Source organism: Pantherophis guttatus, chromosome 2 (genome assembly GCF_059756535.1).
Source record: "Pantherophis guttatus breed Tessera chromosome 2, ASM5975653v1, whole genome shotgun sequence".
Classification (NCBI taxonomy): domain Eukaryota; kingdom Metazoa; phylum Chordata; class Lepidosauria; order Squamata; family Colubridae; genus Pantherophis; species Pantherophis guttatus.
In genome coordinates this window covers 130779787-130800002 of record NC_142064.1, presented here as the reverse complement: position 1 = coordinate 130800002, position 20216 = coordinate 130779787, and the positions used below count along the sequence as shown (strand labels likewise).

At 42.2% G+C, this 20216-nt stretch overlaps 1 protein-coding gene across 1 annotated transcript in view; it reads right to left on the bottom strand.

Moving 5' to 3' along the window:
* Positions 1-1293: 1293 nt before the first annotated feature.
* Positions 1294-20216, bottom strand: part of LOC117666477 (unconventional myosin-Ia-like) — an 84240-nt gene continuing 65317 nt past the window's right edge. Inside the window, exons 20-29 of the mRNA XM_060688963.2 lie at positions 18581-18730; positions 17098-17166; positions 14532-14618; positions 12990-13064; positions 10664-10798; positions 9710-9816; positions 9480-9612; positions 7940-8092; positions 3254-3381; positions 1294-1708 (exon numbers count right to left, since the gene is read on the bottom strand). Of these exons, the coding sequence (XP_060544946.2) occupies positions 1585-1708; positions 3254-3381; positions 7940-8092; positions 9480-9612; positions 9710-9816; positions 10664-10798; positions 12990-13064; positions 14532-14618; positions 17098-17166; positions 18581-18730 (1161 nt within the window). The 3' untranslated portion in view covers positions 1294-1584. The remainder of the gene's footprint in view (positions 1709-3253; positions 3382-7939; positions 8093-9479; positions 9613-9709; positions 9817-10663; positions 10799-12989; positions 13065-14531; positions 14619-17097; positions 17167-18580; positions 18731-20216) is intronic.

Below are 20216 nucleotides of genomic sequence, written 5' to 3'. Positions count from 1 at the left end.
GAAATAAACCACAATATGTTGATGTGATGAAATAGTTAAAATATCCCCACTTGACCATTGAACTCACTGAATGACTTTGAATCAATCCCTTTCCTTCAACTTAAGCGATTTCACAGAATTATTTTAAGAATAAATCAGGGATGACCCTAAGCATATGATCGTGAACCAATGGCTTGCGTGCCAGAGATGGCACGCAGCGCCCTCTCTGTGGGCACACGAGCTATCGCCCAGCTCAGCTCTGCCATGCATGATTGCACGCTTCCCGCTGGCCAGCTGGTCTTCAGGTCTCTGCCATGCATGCACAGCGGGGTGCACAGGGGGCACGTGTGCATGCATGGGTGTGGGGCGCATGCAGGGGGCCTGTGCACGCATGTGAGGGCCCATGCACACGTGTGGGGGGGAGGGTACATGCAGGGGAGTCACATGCGTATGCACAGGGGGTGCATGCAGGGGGGTTACGCGCATACGTGGGGGCAGGGGCCATGCATGTGGGGCATGCACATTACATTTTGGGGGTTCGGGCATACACACACGCGTTTTGGGCACTCAGTTCAGAAAAGGTTAGCCATCACTATTCTAGGGCTTCTTAGTGGAAAGGCTGGCTATGTATGAAAAAGCCAGGCACCCACCCAAAGCTTTTTGACCAATTCTACATGTGAAATTTTGAGATGTGTCATGGGAATAGCTGATCAGAAAAATACCCATAAGGGAAGCAAAGCATTGCCCCAGCTCCTGCCAACATGGTTGCTTGAAAGCATGCAAATGTGAGTAGGTAAATAGGCACCACTTCTGTATGAAGGTAACAGCCTTCTGTGTGCCTTTGAGCAATACTGGCCAGAGGACAGTGGAAGTATCTTCATTCAACTAAGAAATGGAAATGAGCAGAGCAGGATTTGACTGGGCAGGGGAAACCTTTACCTTTATTTTTACCTCTGCACCATTTCACTTTCTAAAACTGTTTCTGGTCTATGTAGCCCATAATGTATGTGTGCAATTAGTGATTTTCAGTATGCTAGTTTCCCATTCATTTTAAAATTAAATTCGAGCAGAGACCTAGTGTGACCAAAGAATAAATCAATCAGACTTTGCCACTTGCCCGGTTGGATATCTCTGGAGAAAAGCAAATAAATAAATAAATAAATAAAATTCAAAATGGGATGTAGATTATTCAGGTAGCTTCAAAAAAAATTGTAGCCTGTAGCCAAATTCGAGCTTTGGATTCTTTGGTGTCCTTAAAGATAGTATAGCCTTGCGAAGCAGCTTAAATCAAAGCAGAGTTGACATTTCATTCCATTTGTTTGTTTTTAATTGACATTCTCCCCAAATTTTCCACTTAAATCATCTATAGAAAGAAGCCATTTCTGAAGATATTGACAAGACAGAGGAAGGTGCCATTTACACTTTCTGCAAATGTATTGATTGGCCTTGGAATGTATGCAATTCATGTTGCTCCATGCTGTAAACGTTCTGATGAGAAACCTAGAAGGCACCAATGCCTGGAGTGGGTCAAGTCTAAATCATATTCTCAATACTTTGTGATCCACTGTCCAAGGTAGCTGCCTTTGAATCAGCAATAACTTCACTTTAATGGACCAACACCTCCATCCTATGGCTGCCTTTCTTCCTGCAAACAGGAGCTGTGCCTTGTGTCTCATCTGTCTTCACAAGTTTGACAGTGATGTTGCTTTGCTTAAACTTTACCAGAAATCTGTAAGAGATCAAATCAAAGGTCAGCTGAACAAAACAACACAACACAACACAACCCTTGTTTTAACTTTGCATCACAATTTGTCTGTCTTGTGGAGGCTTCCATGCCATGTTGGATCAAAACCTTATATACAAGTGTGGGGAGTACAACTATAAGCAGGAGTGGGCTGCTGGGTGTTCGCAGGGGTTTGGGACAACCTCTAGCTCCTGGCTGGCCCCGTCCAGCCTACCCTTCCCCTTTCAGGAGTCCCCATGCGGGCCGTTTTGGATGCAGGTAAGTGCAGGGCATATGCGGAGGCTCAGGGAGGGCTAAAACCAAGTCTACCGGAAATTTGGGAAGGCCAGAAATGGGCCCAGAGGGCCTCCGGAGCCTGTGGAGGCCATTTTCCCCCTCCTGGAGGCTCAAGGAAAGCCTCCAGAGCCTGGGGAGGGCAAAAACGCCCCCCCCAACCATGGTGCAAGAGGCTGACTAGGCCACACCCACTATGACCATGCCCACCCAGCAACTGGGCAGAGAAACCCTTGCTAAAGTTTTTGAAGCCCACCCTTGACTATAAGGCAGGCTTAATTTTAGGATTAGAGCCAGTTTGGTTTAATGTTTAAGGCATCAAGCTAGAAACTGAGAGATTGTGAGTTCTAATTCTGCTTTGGGCACAAAGACAGCTGGGTAACCTTGAGCCAGTCACATTCTCTGAGCCCTAAGAAGCAGACAAGGGTAAACTACTTCTGAAACCTTATCAAGTGAACTATGGATTTCAAAGAAGGGTTGGGGGAGATTAACTCTGCAAACATATTTAACTCCAATGTAAGGTCACTGCTGGACAATTTGGGAACTGTCCTGTCCCTAATAAAGAAATACAGTAGTAGGTTTGCGGTGTAGTATTTTCAGTCAAATAGGGTATAATATTCAATAGTCTGTGGGGATGATCAGATTTACAATTATATTTACAAGCTCTTGAAGCTAAAATGTTTCATCATTTAATTATTAGTTACTGTAATTGGAAAAGGGATGTGAAATGTATTAATTGCTGCAGCTAAACAACCTGAATACAATGCAACAAACCACGGAAACTATAATTAGGGGTGTACAAGCTCCAGATGTACAGGCCATAATATATAATTTACATAAGCTTGTTATTACCAAAATGGGAATTTGGTGGCAAGTTTTATCTGCGTATTCAGATAGCTTCTGACATCAAGGCCTGCTTCCTTAAACCCAGTAAGGCGAAAGGCAGGCCCCTTTTCCTTTTCTGACACACCAGAGCTTTTTAAGTGTGGGGGGAGGGGAGGAAAGATTTGGCAAAATTGGATCCAAAGCCTCCTTTGTCCCCTTGAAAGTCAGAGGTCTCCAATGGAGTGACTCCCTCATGGAGGCTCCAAGAAAGGATGAAAAGGACTTTCAATGTCTGGGTTTTCAGAACCCTTTCAGTTTAAATCTTGCTAGGTTTTCAATACCAGTACAAGAGAACCAAGGTAGAAAAAATCTAAATAAAAGCTGTCATCCAAACCCTTCCCTTTTCCCACCCGTGACCAACTCCGTCCTTACTCATCAGCCACTTGGAGTTTCAGTTTTTGCTTCGTAGCCTCTAGCATGGTCTGGTGAAGCCGGGTAACCAGTTCAATCACGTGGTCGCTAATAAGGAGGAAGTCCCCTTTGGTGTCCGCTGTGGAAGACTGTAAGAGAACAGTAGTCACATGTGTTGGAGATACTCAATATCTTTCCAGAAGGTAGGCTTAAGGTACAGAAGGATCTTGACAGACTTGAACACTGGGCGCTATCTAACAAAATGAAATCCAATGGTGAAAAAAAGGAAGGTTCTACATTTAGGCAAGAAAAACAAAATGCACATTGCATGTAAATGCATTTACTATTAATGTAATGAAGCGGGCTCTGATGGATGACCACTGGATAACTTTCTATTCACTCTATTCTAAAAAGCAATGCATCCGGCTGGAAAAAGTACAAACTCAGCCAAAATCCTTTTGGTTCCTCTAGGAGGCCTCTAAGTTGTCAGAAGAAAGGAACATTCTAATGACATACAGCTTAAAGGTTGGTTAGGTCAAGGGGATCCACATGAGTTAAAAGTTGTCCATCGTCAAAAGATAAAAGAGATGCTTCAGTAATCTACAAAAAGAATTATGACTGTTTTGCAAAGAAACTCTGTGATGTCAATTAAAAATTGATAAATGTATAGGACCATATGAACTGCTGACTTCAAAAGAATCCTTTGTCTAGAAGGGTATAAAACCATTGTACCTAATTCCTGTCTTTGTTCAATGCTTCATGTACAGAGCCTTGAACCTATTGCGCAATATATATAAAATCTGTCTCTGATTAACCCAAAAGTTGTGTTTGTCTTATTAAATCCACAACACTATTGAGCAAGGTATATGTGGTACCTTGCTCAATAGTAGTAACTGTGAGAGAGATCTTGGGAGTCCTAGTGGACAATCATTTAAATATGAGCCAGCAGTGTGCTGCAGCTGCCAAAAAAGCCAACACAGTTCTAGGCTGCATAAAGAGGGATGGAATCAAGATCACATGAAGTGTTAATACCACTTTATAATGCCTTGGTAAGGCCACACTTGGAATACTGCATCCAATTTTGGTCACCACAATGTAAAAAAAGATGTTGAGACTCTAGAAAGAGTACAGAGAAGAGCAGCAAAGATGATTAGGGGCCTGGAGGCTAAAACATTTAAAGAACATCTTTAATAAAAAGAAGGATTAGGAGTGACATGATAGCAGTGTTCCAATATTTCAGGGGTTGCTAAAAAGAGGGAGTCATGCTATTATCCAAAGCACCTAAGGGTAGAACAAGAAGCAATGGATGGAAACTAATCAAGGAGAGAAGCAACCTAGAACTAAGGAGAAATTTCCTGACAGTTAGAACAATTAATAAGTGGAACAACTTGCCTGCAGAAGTTGTGAATGCTCCAACACTGGAACTTTTTAAGAAGAGATTGAGCAATCACTTGTCTGAAATGGTATGGGGTTTCCTGCCTAAACAGGGAGTTGGACTAAAAGATCTCCAAGGTCTCTTCCAAATCTGATTCTGTTCTGTTCTGTTCTGTTCTATTCTGTTCTATTCTATTCTATTCTATTCTATTCTATTCTATTCTATTCTATTCTATTCTATTCTATTCTATTCTATTCTATTCTATTCTATTCTATTCTATTCTATTCCCTTCCTCTCTTTTGTACTAAAATACACCTCAACATTTTCGGGGAAAACAGTGAGATACTTGGCAGTTCAATGATAAATTTCCTAGAGAAAAAATGTGATTTAATTAATTAAAAACATACCCTAATATATTTACCCAGCCGTAGAGTCCCACTCTTTAAAACCATACCTTAAAAACAGACTTCCTTGACTTATGACCATAACTAGTCTGTAATTTCAGTTATAAATCATGACAGCTGTAAGCAGGTCATCCCATGACTGCACCAATTATACCTTTTTTGTGGTGGTCATTAGCCACAGAGCCGTGGTGGTGCAGTGGTTAGACTGTGGTATTGCAGGCTAATTCTGCTGACTGCCAGCAGTTTGATCCTGATCGGTTCAAGGTTGACTCAGCCCTTCATCCTTCTGAGGTGGATAAAATGAGGACCCAGATTGTTGGGGGCAATATGCTGACTGTAAACTGGTCAGAGAGTCCTGTAGAGCACTATGAAGCTATCTATAAGTCTAAGTGCTAAGTGCTATTGCTATTAAGTGAAAGTGACTGTCATAAAGGGAATACCACAGTCGTTAAGTGAACCCATTGTCTGCTACATGGTGTTTTTTGCCGGAAATTCGAAGTATATGTCAGTTTCTGCTAAAAAGGTCATAAATTGCAATCACATGATCCTAGGATGCTGCAAATGGCCAAAAATGCAGGGCATTTTCTAAGTGCCCAAACTGTGGTCATGTGACTGGAGGTGGTGGTGGCAAACATTGGAACAGTGAATGTGGATCATAAGATCCTTTTTTCGGGATGTGTCATAATTTTGAACGGTCACTAAGTGACTAGTCGTAAGTCAAGGACTACTTATATATGTAGTACTGCTACTTAAGTCCCTTCAGTCAGTCGACAGCCTTTGATGTACACCAGTGGTGAAATGTAAAATTTGTTACTACTGGTTCTGTGGGCGTGGCTTGGTGGTGGTGGGGTAATATGACTGAGTGGGCGTGGCCAACTTTTTTTTTTTTTTACTTTTAAAACCATTTTTTCTACAACCTCTTCAGCTGAAGAGATTGTAAAAAAAATGCTTTTAAAAGCTTCTGACGATCCCCGCTGATTTGCCTGATCGGCAGAGGCTTTTCTTTTCCTTTTTTTTAAGCCTCTGACCATCCCAGCTGACTTGTCTGATCAGCAGAGGCTTTGTTTTTACTTTTAAAAGCATTTTTTGGCTGAAGAGGTTGTAGAAAAAATGCTTCTAAAAATAAAATAAAAAGCCTCTGATGATTGAGCGGCTCAGCTGGGCATGGGGGTGGGGAGGGATTTTTGCTACCGCTTCTCCGAACCACCCGCCGCCATCGCTACCGGATTGGGCGATCCAGTCCGAACCGGGAGCATTTCACCCGTGATGTACACCCAGTCTTTTCTTTCAAAAAGGTATGTTCCTCAAAGCCGATTTTTAAGAAACTAAGCTGAACATCAGATTTAGCTTTTCAAACTCAAGTGAGTTTTTATTTCAACTGTGGCATTATAAATATGTTCTTCCCCAAACCCTAAACTTGATGCAACTTCACATTTTGAATGGGGATAGCTATGCTATTCCAAAGCAAATAGCTATAAGCCAAATAAAATTGTCTATAGGGAGCTTTCTATAGCAAGGATCACCAACCCTGGGGCTATAGCCCATTACTGGGCTGTGGCCTATTTGCAACTCGCACGTGCACACACAGGTTGACTTGCACAAGCAGTGGGCCGGTGAGCATGCACATGCACGCATAGCTCGACTTGCACAAGTTGAGCTGCGCATCCATGCCAGTCTGCTGCTCGCACGACCCATTTCCCCCCTCCCCCGTCTGCTGGGCTGCCAAGCTGCAAAGGTTGGGGACCGCTGTTCTACAATACAGGTAATCCTGAACGTGCAATCCAATTGTGCCCCAAAATTACGTTGCATATAATTGAATATAAATAGGGCAGGTGTCAGGCTCCAAAACCAAGAAAGACATGTTGAATTTCACATTGTTCCTCAGCTGTAGACAAGAAATCTTGCCAAATTAAAACAAACTGTTCGCATCATTAAAAACATACTCTGAGAACTCATAGCAGGATCTGACTTGGTCTTTTTTTCTCCCAATCAAGCTATCCAAACTTTTGCTTTCTCTTGCTTCTCTGGAATGCGGGCCCTCCCTCCCTGGACTCCAGACTATAATCCACCACAGCAGCAGGGTCCCACTTAACCAGATTCCTCCTCTTTAACACAGGTAGTCCTCGATTTATTGACCAAAATTGAGCCCCAAATTTCCATTGCTAAGTGAGGCAGTTTTTAAGTGAGTTTTGCCCCATTTTATAATCTTTCCTGCCACAGTTGTTAAGTGAATCTAGCTTCCCCATTGAGTTTGCTTGTCCGAAGTTCGCAAAAGGTGATCTCGTAGCCAAGGGACACTGCAACCATCATAAATATGAGTCAGTTTCCAAGCATCTGAGTTTTGATCACAGGACCATATGGATGTGGCAATGGTTATAAGGGTGAAAATAGCAATAGCACGTAGACTTATATATATTGTTTCCAATTTCAGAATCATAAGGCAAAGCCCCTTAAGTGGAGAATGGCCGAGAGCCCGCAATGCAACTGTGGTGCACTAGAACAAACTATAGCAATAGCAATAGCACTTAGACTTATATACCACTTCACAATGCTTTTACAGCCCTCTCTAAGCAGTTTACAGAGTCAGCATATTTTCCCCAACAATCTGGGTCCCTTATTTTACCCACCTTAGAAGGATGGAAGGTTGGGTCAATCTTGAGCTGGTGAGAATCGAACTGCTGGCAGATGGCAGAATATTGTAATATTGCAATAAGCCTGTAATATTGCATTCTAACAATTGCACCACCACAGCTCTTGTTGCGTCTCGTGATCATAAATCACTTTTTCCAATGCCATTTTAACTTTGAACAGCCCGTAATGACCTGTTGTAAATCAAGGACTACCTGTCATCGGTTATACCTTCTCTCCCCACCAATCTTGAAAGAGGAAGGCTTTTTCTCTTCTCCCTCCCATTCCCCCTCCACTTACCTCTCTAATGTGCAGAACAAGAAGCCCATCTGAATAGCAACTGACAGAAACACTCTCAATGTCATTCAATGTGATGACTGTTTTAGGCTGAGCAGCCTTGAGATCAGCCAGGATGATGTGACTCTTTGTGAGAAGGAGTATCCGAGAAGAAGTCTGAAACGAAGAGAGGAAAAGCTCCTATTTCATGTACTATATCTGCTTGTCTGAGCTGAAAGTCTACGGAGATTCTCAGTCATCCAGGACATGGTTGTCCCAAAGGTGCTTTTTTTCCCCCCAAGAGGCAACTGGACTTTCTTGTTTTTCTTTGAAGACGTATCACTTCTCATCCAAGAAGCTTCTTCAGCTCTGACTGGATGGTGGAGAATAGAAGGATTACTATTAGGAATATAAATCCTTCCAGAAAGTCCAATTGCCTTTTGAAAAAAGACTTGTGGGTCTGAGCTGAAAGTTTATTTCCTCTGTATTTGTAAGGATCATGGGTTATTTCCAAGCAAGAAAACAACAATTCTCTACCATGATTTCTGACATTATTGTTAAACATGCGGCTGATAAAACAGAAGGAGCTATTATGGGTTCTTTCATGCAATGCGGTTAACCCAATTCCTAAATTAACCATTATTTCCATGTGCATTATATATTGCCCCATAAACCTTGCATGACATGCTATGCAACTCGAAAACATCTCCTCCCTCAAGATTAATACAAACCAAGTGTATTGCTTCTGTCCAAATGCTTCTGTTAGATATGCATGACCTGGATGACCATAGAGTTCCCCCAGATTGCCTGCCACAATGGCTATAATAGCGCAGTGAGTGTTTGCAAATGCCCCAAAACGATCCCCTGATAAGAACCTTCTCATAGATGGGACTCTAGCAGCCGTATTTTATTTTAGCCTCAGCGATGGCAGACATAAGTGAAGAAAAAGATGAGGTGGAGAAAAAAATAGTTTTAGCCACAAGGAAGCCTGTCCTGATAATGAATTATTATCAGATAATTATTATCTTGATTGTTGAGGAGATCAACTTAGTGTGAAATCTATGTGGGTGTAGCTTCCCAAATGTTACTGCAAAACATGTTGCAAAGTATTTGCTCATTCCAGGATCTCTTCCAGTGGTGGGATTCAAACTTTTTTACTACTGGTTCTGTGGGCGTGGCTTGGTGGGCATGGCATGGCGTGGCTTGCTGGGCGTGACAGGCAGGTAAAATCTCCATTCCCATCTCACTCCAGGCGAAGGTTACTGCAAAATCTCCATTTCCTCCTGATCAGCTGGGACTCGGGAGGCAGAGAATAGATGGGGGCGGGGCTAGTCAGAGGTGGTATTTACCAGTTCTCTGAAGTACTCAAAATTTCCGCTACCGGTTCTCCAGAACTGGTCAGAACCTGCTGAATACCACCTCTGCCCTACGCCATGGTGGGCTTTATGGGTGATAACTATGAGTTGGTGGCAGTTGCAAAGTGAGAGAAACTGTGCATGTTGTTGTTGTAGTTCCTGGTCTCCTCCCCTTGGAAGCCAAAGCAAGTTAAAGAGACATGTCCCACCTTTCCATCACCTCGGTTGACTTTCTTCACATGGTCGGCCATCACTAGCTTGTCGTTGGCAGTGGTTTGGAGCTTGCGGTATTTGGGGTTCTCTTTCAACCCAAGGTATTCCCCTTGGAAAGGCTGGGGGAGGCTGTAAAAGCATAAAATCTGGATTGTGATCTGCCCCATTCCTGGGGAAGTCAAGGCCTCTTGGCCTGGGTGGTGTAAGTTTCATGCTTTGCACTCACCTCTTAGGGTACAAACTTTTCTTCCCCTTAAAAAGTTCACTGGCACACAACTTGTCCTGCAAGGCTTCTTTATCCTTTGGGGAAAGCTGCTCTCGATACTTCTTACACTGTACCAGAAAGGCATGGAGCAAACAAGGGAGGGGACAAAATGCGACATTCCTTCTTATAAAGTACAGAGACCCCACCCAAAAGGCTTAAAGTGGTTTGAGAACATTAGATACTGCATATTAATATATTCTGTGAGCTCCGGAACTTAAAATTTTAAAATAATTAAAATTTTTAATTAGTTTAAAATTTTAAGTTCTGGAGCTCGCAGAATGTCTGCGAAAAAGGAAATCCACTCCACCTATGCCGCGCATCGCAGGACATCGGTGAGTAAGAAATCCTTCTTTCTTACTATAGTAGTAGGAATTGCTCCATGCTCAATTCAATCTTCTGTAATATGGATGAAATAAATCTCTGCAGAAATAAAGTTTTTTTTTTTTTTTAAAGCATCATTCCTAAGTATTGCACCCTGGATTGAACAAATCAGCCAGGCGTTTTAGCTAACAACATAGAATTCCCTTTGACAGCTGACATTAGAAGATCCATGATCAGGGCAAAGATTAAGATCATTCCAAGCAACCTGAGAAAATGCCTGGCACTTGCCACTGTTTAGTGTTTAGTTCATAGAAAGATAGAAAGATAAAATGAGGGAGGGGTGAAGCATTTTCAGATTTGATCTTGCAATGCCATCTCTTTTCAACACAGAGGGAGAAGAATGCATTGCAGCATGTTAAGATTAAGCAAAGTGAGAGGCAAGCTTTCATCCTCCCAACCCATCCATCATATCACTATTAAATACAGGCCAGAAACATATAAACTTGCTTCTGAACCCCTTAAAGGAACAAACCCCAAGAGCCTGCTTTAGATTGAAAGAGCAATGAATAGAATGAGTCAAAATTAGTGCCTAACCCTCCAGTGGTGGAATATGTTCTTCAATTCTTGATTGGTATTTGTGAGAAATTTGTATGGGGCTGGGGGCCAATTTTGATTGATCACTGACATGGAAGGGAGGTTGTCCTTCAGGCCCAAGAAGAATTTTCGTACCTAGAAGCAGAACAGAAGCAGAAATTGTGAGACCTGTGTTAGAAGGTTACAGGTAGTCCTTGACTTACAACAGTTCATTTAGTGGCTATTCAAAGTTACAACGGCACTGAAAAAATGTGACATGGCCATTTTGCACAGTTACCACCGTTGCAGCATCCCCATAATAATGTGGTCAAAATTCAGATTTATGACCATTGCTGGGTCCCAAGGTCATGTGATCCCCTTTTGTGACCATCTGACAAGCAAAGTCAATGGGGAAGCTAGATTCACTGAATGACTGGGTTACTAACTTATCAACTGCAGTGTTTAACTTAATAACGGTGGCAAGAAAATTTGTAAAATGGGGCGAGCCCCACTTAACAAGTGTCTCGCTTAACAACAGATAGGTTGGGCTCAATTGTGGCCCTAAGTTGAGGACTACTTGTACTTGGATATTCTGATTACATTATGTTTATAAATTCACCACTGCTATTGAACCTAAACTGAAAGAAACTGCATACATAGCTTCCTTCTAGCATCTTGAATTACAACATGCAATGTATCTTCAATCTTTAGCCAAGAAGCAGCTATTGCTTCCTTACTTTGACTGTTTTGGGGCTGCAAAGATACAGTTTTGGGGCTGTGGGCAAAGCACGACAAGATCTGCATCTTGGGTTTAAGCATATATGCTAAAATTGCTCCTTCTTCTTAAATTAGGCAACTTGTAATCAGCCATCGATGTCTTGCTGGCAGTTTTCCAAGTTGCAGTACATCATGTACTACTAGTGACAGCAAATGAGTTTTCATGGGTTCTTTAAGGTGCATGGAGATACTTTAAGCCAGCAGTCACCAACTGGTAGTCCATGGGCCACTGGTGGCCCGCGAGAAAATTTTGGTGGAATTTTTGCGGAAAATTTTTCCGCAGAAAAATTATTTGCATTTTTTATATTGCACTAAGTACTATTTATCTTTTAAAAACATTCATATTAGTGGTCCGCGGGATTTAAAATTATGAATTTAGTGGTCCCTGAGGTCCAAAGGGTTGGTGACCCCTGCTTTAAGCCAAAGATCTCTGAGTTTGCAGAACAAGATAAACGTAAGTAAGATGGCTTGTGAGAAAGAATAACTGCACACATGCAGGTACTTTCACTGATATGATTATTTAACAAACTGAATCTGTTTACTGAAAATGGTGCAGTTCACAAAGATTAGGTCAGAGTCCTTTTACCATGGCTGTAGGTTCCAAAGACTGAATCTCCTAAGTTCTTATCCTGAGCTATAGACTGTTCCTTGGCTAACCACTGGACGTCATGTATCGGAAACTGTATATATGCAGCTATGTCTATGCATCCTCTTATAAAGGCATTCTAAGTCAGTAATGGTAAACATCAAAGTTGCCACACCACGTTCTGAGTGACAGCATAAATATCAGCATAAATCAAAATTAACAGCAAACATTCCCAAAAGCACGCCCTGTTCTTATGCAAAAGTTGGAAGCCATGGAAGTTGTATGGGAATTGGGTAAAACTCTTGCGTAGCCTCGAAAACCACTGAAAGACACGTGAGAATGGGGCACAGTTTTGTGTGGTTTTTGGATGCTGCAGAGGACATATAAGAGCACTTCTCAAAGCTGTTTTGAGAACGAAGACCTTCGTGAGACCCAGAGCAGCCTCGGACAGGCAGCAAGGGCCTGTCATCAGAAAGGGAACACTGCTCGAAGGTAAGCAGCACACGCTACATCCCTGAGGGTGCTGGGCCATGGAGACAATCGTGCTGTTTCCCCAAGACCCAAATACTTTGGGGGATGGTGTGAGGTGCTCTTTTTGAGTGTGGCGGTGGTGGTGTTAGGCCTGAGTTGCGGACCGAGATTCTACTTCAGGCCCAGCCTGAATGCTGCCGCCAAGGGCCGCTGTTTAAGTTGGCCTAGATCCTTTGTTTGTGGGTGAGGGGGTATGACAAACTGAGAGTCAAATTAGGCATGGTCCGAATTTTTGATACGCTGAGCCCAAAAGGTTCTAGGTATTCAATTCCTAGAGGGTTGGGTTTTTTTTTTTTTTTGCTAATTATGGTTCAATAGACTTTTTTTTTGCTAGTTATGGTTCAATGGATTGTTTCAACAGACTTTTTTTTTTTACTAGTTATAGGTTCAATAGACTTTTTTTTTTTTTTGCTAGTTATTTTCCACTTTGAAGTCATTCCGGGAGACACTTACCAGTCTTTGGTAAACAAAATTGGCAATACGGTCAGAGGCCCCAGAGCGGAAATATTTCTTATACTCCTTCCTTGTCTGTGAGGAGGAAAAATAGATGTTAGCAACATATTACAGGAATACCATGGACAGAGTTTTTATTCATACTTTCTGATGTTATCTGCTGTCTGATCTTTATCTGCTAACATTTCTTATTGGGTAATGCACCAGGTAGTGAATCTGTGACTTTGTGCACAAAGCATACCATTCAGGACTGAACAATTGTTTCTTCCTTATGGCTCTTATATATAATATTTACATTTGTTGTTCTTATTTTTATATTCTTGTATTCTTAAGGCTACATTCCTGCACAGTTCTAAAGTTCTGGAAGTAGCTACCTTGTTTCTATTCTCTGGGTCATTGTGGGAATTGTACTATACAGTCCTCAATTTATAAACACAATTGGGGCCAGAACTTCTGTTGCTAAGCGATGCAGTCATTTAGTGAGTGGTCCCTGATTTTACAACATCAGGGACCACTGATCATCACAGTCATTAAATGAATCCAGCTTCCCCCATTGACTTTGCTTGTTGGAAGGCACCTGCAAAGGTTACCAATGGTAATTGTATGACTCCAGGATGCTACAAACTTTGTAAGAACATGCCTGTTGCCAAGGGTCCAAATTTTGATCACATGACTGCAAGGATGTTTTGATGGTCATACGTGCAAAGACTGGTTGTTAATCACTTTTTTTTTTAGCACCACTGTAACTTTGAATGGTTATTAAACAAATGGTTGTAACTTGAGGACTAGATGAATATATGAGGGGTGACAGGAAGGAAGATAGGATCTCTAAAGAAAAGTATACCCTCCACCAAGCTAGAACACCAGAGAACAAAAAAAAAAAAAGGGATGACTATTAATCTGTACTGAACTAATATAAATATATGTGGATGTCACTTTTGCCTCTTCTTTCAGAAAACTGGGGAAAAGGTTTTGTGAATGTAGAAGCAACTTCTCCTGCAAAGTTATATCTTTTAATGTACTGCATAGATTCCCATAAGGGGAGAAATGCTTGGGAAAGTCAATTGGGACTCATTTTATACTATTACCATAGGTAATGTTCAGTATAACTGTGTTACAAAGGCAAGAGTTAATTCTAATTCATGCCGATTCTTCTGCATTCCATAAAGAAGAGTATCTTAGGTTTTAAGCTGAACATCCTGAAAACAGAGAATTAACTAAGAGCAGGGGTGAAATCCAGCAGGTTCTAACAGATTTTGGAGAACCGGTAGCGGAAATTTTGAGCAGTTCGGAGAACCGGCAACTACTACCTCTGGCTGGCCTCAAAGTGGGGTGGGAATGGAGATTTTGCAATATCCTTCCCCCAGGAGTGGGAAAGGAATGGGGATTTTGCGGTATCCTTCCCCTGCCACGCCCACCAAGCCATGCCCACAGAATCAGTAGGGAAAAATTTTGGATTTCACCCCTGACTAAAGAGGTATGAATAAGGGAGGGCTAATCAGGGCCACTGTGCTTAGATCTAGGCATGTTCCCCAACCATACCTGATAACCTTTCCAGTAAGCAGAAATGGTGGTGGCAGCCTGAGCTCGACATTTCTGTTGCCTTAACTCTCGCAGGAGTTTACGAGACTGTAGAGGAAAGGAAAGGATAGATAAGAAACCCAAAGGAGCCCATAGAAAAAGAGAGACAATGAGCAGATTCCATTTTCATAGTTTGTCTTGAGGTTGCTGTTATAGTACTCAGTCTCTAAGGTGCCACAGGACTCCTTGTTGTGTAAACTGTGGCACAGTAGACCTGTCATCTAGTCCTTCTTTTCTCTAACTAGCCATACCCAATTCCTGCAACCGTTCTTCATATGTTCATTAAATTAACATAATTAAACCTAATATGTTTAATTATGTTACTTTAATTTATAAAAATTCAATAATTTTATAAATATATATTATATTTATATACATATTATATATATATGTGTGTGTGTATATATGTGTATACCCTGTTTCCCCCCAAAATAAGACATCCCCTGATAATAAACCCAATTGGGCTTTTGAGTGCATGGCAATAAGGCCAAGCGCTTATTTCAGAGTTCAAAAAAATATAAGACAGGGTCTTATTTTCGATGTTTCTACGAGTTCTCACTCGTCATCTTCAGGCTGGTGTCTTCGGCTTTGTGCTTGTGCGAGGAAAGCGTGATCGGAGCTGCCGTCTCTCTATAAATACTGGTGGGGAGGTTTGGGGTGCTGGCTTTGTTGCTGTGAGTGGGTTGGTTGTCTGTGTTGTTACATCGTGATTGGTTGATGGAGTTAATGTTTGCACATTAGTCAGCTGTTTCGTAACATCCTGTGTGGATGAGGTCCTTGATGTGTGCCCATTAGTCTTTTCTGTTTTAACGACCTGGGTAATGGGCTGTGTGTTAACATCCTGAGTTCTAGTGTTGTGATATCCTGAGTTTTTTGATGTAATGTCCTGAGTAGACGGCTGTGATACCACATCCCGGGCTTTGGTTTGGCTCCGAGTTTGAGGTCTTGCCATATGTTCATGGCGTGTGTCAGTTTGCTTTGTGCGGGGATCGGAGGGGGGTGCAGCAGCTGGTGATGCCGCCGTGGTTTGGCTTCTGGATAGTGGTTGTGTTTCATCTATGGGATGGGTTTGGGTTTGAATCTGGTGAGGATGATTGGTGGTGGTGTCATGTGTTATCTTGAGTCCGGTGTTGGGCACACATCATGCATGCATATATATACACCCGAGATTTTAACTTTTTACATATGTGTGTATATATATATATAAATATTATATATAATAAAATATTGTAAAATAGATATTATAAATATAAATATATATTATGAATATTTATGATAAATATAAATTATTTATTAACATAATTAGAAACATAATTAATTAAACATAATACAAACACAACCACTTGAAAAATTGACAATTTGCTAATTGAAAAGAAAATGAATTAGCTGGCACACAACGTAACATATGATAAGACTCTTCTCCATTATGGAGCAAACTACACCCTTCAGATGGGACATTCGCAAGTATAGCATTGTGTGATATAAACTTTATTGCTACTTCATCTGAATTCACAGATGAAGATGTGTACAGGAGCAACTGAGTATTATAGAAATCAAGTTTCAGGAAAAAAGAAAGGACTTTTCATAAGATGTGGGTATCATAGTATAACTGGAATCCTGTCATTAAGTATATTGTGCCAGTAAATAAAGCAGTGGTTTCGTTTTCCTCACCTCACATTTGGCATTTTGCAATTTCTTTTGATAGCATGATCCTATTGTGTCATTTGGAATTGGTTCAAGGTCTCTGAAAACCACTTTCATTCCCTTCATCATTAACCATTTCTGTGTCCTGCTCTACTGATTGGATCGCACCAATTCAAATATAATAGGCAATGGGAAATAGGATTCTAAGGCCCTTCAAATTATGAAAATGCAACTGAAGATATCACTGGAAAACCAGGAATAACCAAGATTTTCTATACGGTCAACAAAATCCTGCTGCATATTTTATCTAGCACAATAATCACATTAGCTCCAGTCCTGCACCAATTGTGATATCTATTTCCCATATTGTGTCTTGTATATGGAACAGACTTTTTTTTTGGGGGGGGGGGGTGAGGGGAAGGATTGAGTTGTTTGTTCATTTCTATTGAATTCATTCCTATTTCTCATAGACAAGTGAGCATCACATATTATATCTAGTTTCTACCCTGACATTCTGCAAAGTCATTGACTGTACATCTGTGGTTTGCATGCATATTTCAAAAGCATGTTATCAATATCCAGGAAATTGTATGAAAATTCATTTATTCATCCTTCTGTTTAGCATCTTGGTGAAAACTAGGAACATTAAGTTTAGGATATCTAAAAGGCAACAGGATTCAGAAGACTGTCCTATGTTGACTATGCTCAAAAGAACAGAATACTATGATTGCACATTTTGTTCTGTAATGGTTTGAATATGAAATAAGGCAAATAAAGATAAATTTAGCAACACATCTCCAATTTCTTAATTACAAATGTTAACTTTGCATTTAATCCAGAATCTCTAAGTGCCTGGCTATATCCATTACACACAATTCCTTACCTTCCAACTTCGGATATAGGCCTGAATAAGAATAGCTGATGTTTGGATTTTTAAATATTTCTTCCTTTCCTGCAAAATAAAACGTCTACTTTACTAGAGAGATGCAGAAACAGATAGTAGGCAAACCAGTTTTTTGTTTGATCTGCACGCATAGCAGCCAAAGATATTGTGCACACCAGAAGTGGGTTTCAGCAGGTTCTGACCAGTTCTGGAGAACCGGTAGCGGAAATTTGGAGTAGTTCAGAGAACCAGCAAATATTCTCTGCCTCCCAAATCCCAGCTGATTGGGAGGAAATAGGGATTTTGCAGTAACCTTCCCCTGGATTGGGGAGGGAATGGAGATTTTACAGTATCCTTCCCCTGCCACGCCCACCAAGCCATGCCCACCAAGCCATGCCACACCCACCATGCCACACCCACAGAACCGGTAGTAAAAAAATTTGAAACCCACCACTGGTGCACAACAACATTTACTTAGTTTCATCCTGGCAGAAGTTCTATTCCACGTGTGTGTGATCGTCAGCCTATGGATATCATGTGGCTACTGAATCCCCCCCCCCACTCCCGCCTTGAAGACCCAAGAGACAGGATTGTACAAGAAGTGCAATTTTATATGGTTTTTCAACATGAAAATGGAGAGGAAAAGCACACACTATCTTCAGTACGTGTGATATCCTGCCATTGTAGTCCTGTTACTGAAATTAATTGCATTATAGAATATGGTCAGTAGCCCCTAAAATGTTGCCTTTTCTTGTTCTGTCCCCATGCTACAGTGGGAGTTGGATGTATATTCTCCATATCTTGCCACTAAGCAAACTCAATAATTTCTGAAGGCTGCTCTCAGCACAGAAGGTAAATCCTAATAGAGATGCGCACCCAAGAAAGTACAGTGTAGTTGGGTGGATCTGGCACTGGTCGTTATGGGCACAGGCTACACAAAGACTTAAAGCTGAACTGCCATAGAGACCTTTGCAAAACCAGAATAACAGAGTTGGAAGGGATCTTAGAGGTCTTCTAGTTGAACTCCCTGCTCAGGCAGGAAACCCTATGCCATTTCAGACAAATGGCCAGTCCAATCTCTTCTTAAAAACTTCCAGTGTTGGAGCATTCACAACTTCTGGAGGCAAGCTGTTCCACTGATTAATTGTTCTCACTGTCAGGAAATTTCTTCTAGGTTGCTTCACTCCTTGATTAATTTCCATCCATTGCTTCTTGTTCTACCCTCAGGTGCTTTGGATAATAGCTTGACTCCCTCTTTTTGGCAACCCCTGAAATATTGGAACACTGCTATCATGTCACTCCTAATCCTTCTTTTTATTAAACTAAACATACCCAATTCCAGCAACTCTTCTTCAAATGTTTTAGCTTCCAGTCCCCTAATCATCCTTGCTGCTCTTCTCTGCACTCTCTGCACCAAAATCACTAGACTTTGCTTGTTAAAAGCAGCTAAACATATACAATGCAGTGTCTGTTTGCGTCTTACTCTTTGGCCCCGAAACCAAGCCGAAATAAGGATCTGGCTCCTGCGAATCTCTTGGTAATGCTTACGACACTTCCATGCTCGGAAAGCTGCTTGGATTAAGGCAACCAACTCCTCTACTCGCTGCTGGCGTCTCCTCTCCAAATCAAAAAGCTGTAAAGAAGGTTGGAAAGTCACCAAGATGGACTGAGATTTGACTACAGGTAGCATTTTACACAGGTAGTTCTTGACCTACAACCACAATTGGGACCAGAACTTCCGTCGCTAAGCAATGTGGTCATTAAGTGAACTGTGCCTGATTTTATGACTATATTTGACACAGTTATGTGAATCACCACGGTCATCCAGGTTTCCCCATTGACTTTGCTTGTCTGAAACCCCCTGGGAAGGTAATAAATGCGAATCATGTGAACTGGGATGCTGCAACCGGCATAAATACATGCCGGTTGCCACATACCCCACATGACTGTGGGGATGCTGTAAGGGTTGTAAGTCTTAGGACCTGTTGTAAGTTACTTTTTTCAATACCATCGTAACTTCGAACAACTGTTAAACAAATGATCATAAGTCAAGGGCTCTCTGTAGTTCTTTAACCTAAGCCTAATTCAGGGATGGCTAACCTTTTTCCCTTTGTGTGCCAAAAGTGCACCCATGCATGTGCAACAGTGCGTGCACATCCAGCACCCATAATGCAATGCCCCCGTGCATGCATGCATGACCCCCCCACAACCCCCTGCACCCTTGCACATGCAAAAATTTTAGCAACCAGTTCTCTGCCTGGTTGCTGGCTGGGCATGGCCATGGTGGGCTTGGCCTACTCGGGCGCCTGCACCACAGTGGGGAGGGGAAGCGTTTTTGCCCTCCCCAAGCTCTGGAAGCTCTCCTCAAGCCTCTTGGAGGCAAAAATGGCCGCCCCGGGCTCCGGAGGCCCTCCGGAGCCAGAAACGGGCCCATTTCCAGACTTCCGGAACTTCTGCGAGGACTGTTTTTTGCCCTCCCCAGGCTCCGTGTGGGCCCTGCCCTTACCTGGCATCCAAAACGGGCCGCGTGGAGACTCCTGGGAGCCTCCTGGGCCAAAAAATGGGCTGTGGGGGGTACACCACACCCCCATGCTCTCCTCGCCCCCAGTGCATGCGTGCATAACCCCCCGCGCATTTGCACGGGTCTCCCGCATGCACCGCGCCCCCTGCGCATCCCAAAAATCAGCTGGCCAGCAGGAGGCGCACGCGCCCATGTGCAACGGAGCTGAGCTGGGCGACAGTTCACGTGCCCGCAGAGAGGGTTCTGCATGCCAGCTGTGGCACACGTGCCATAGGTTCACCATCACAGGCCTAATTGGTTAAATATCAGTAGGTCCTATTCTTTGTGGGTTTTGTCTCGAGAATCTCGTGAACATTGTGAGGTTTGGAAGATTATTTCCTGCAAAATTTCCCCTTTCTCATTGTTTAAGAATATGTCCCTCTTCTCTCCTCAACACAGTCTTTTTTCTTCTTCTTTTTTCAAGGAAACATCTCCAGTATGGCTACCAATTACAGGTGGTCCTCGACTTACAACCACAATTGAATCCGAAATGCATGTCACTAAGTGAAACAATTGTTAAGTGACTTTTACTCCTTTTACGACCTTTCTCGACACAGTC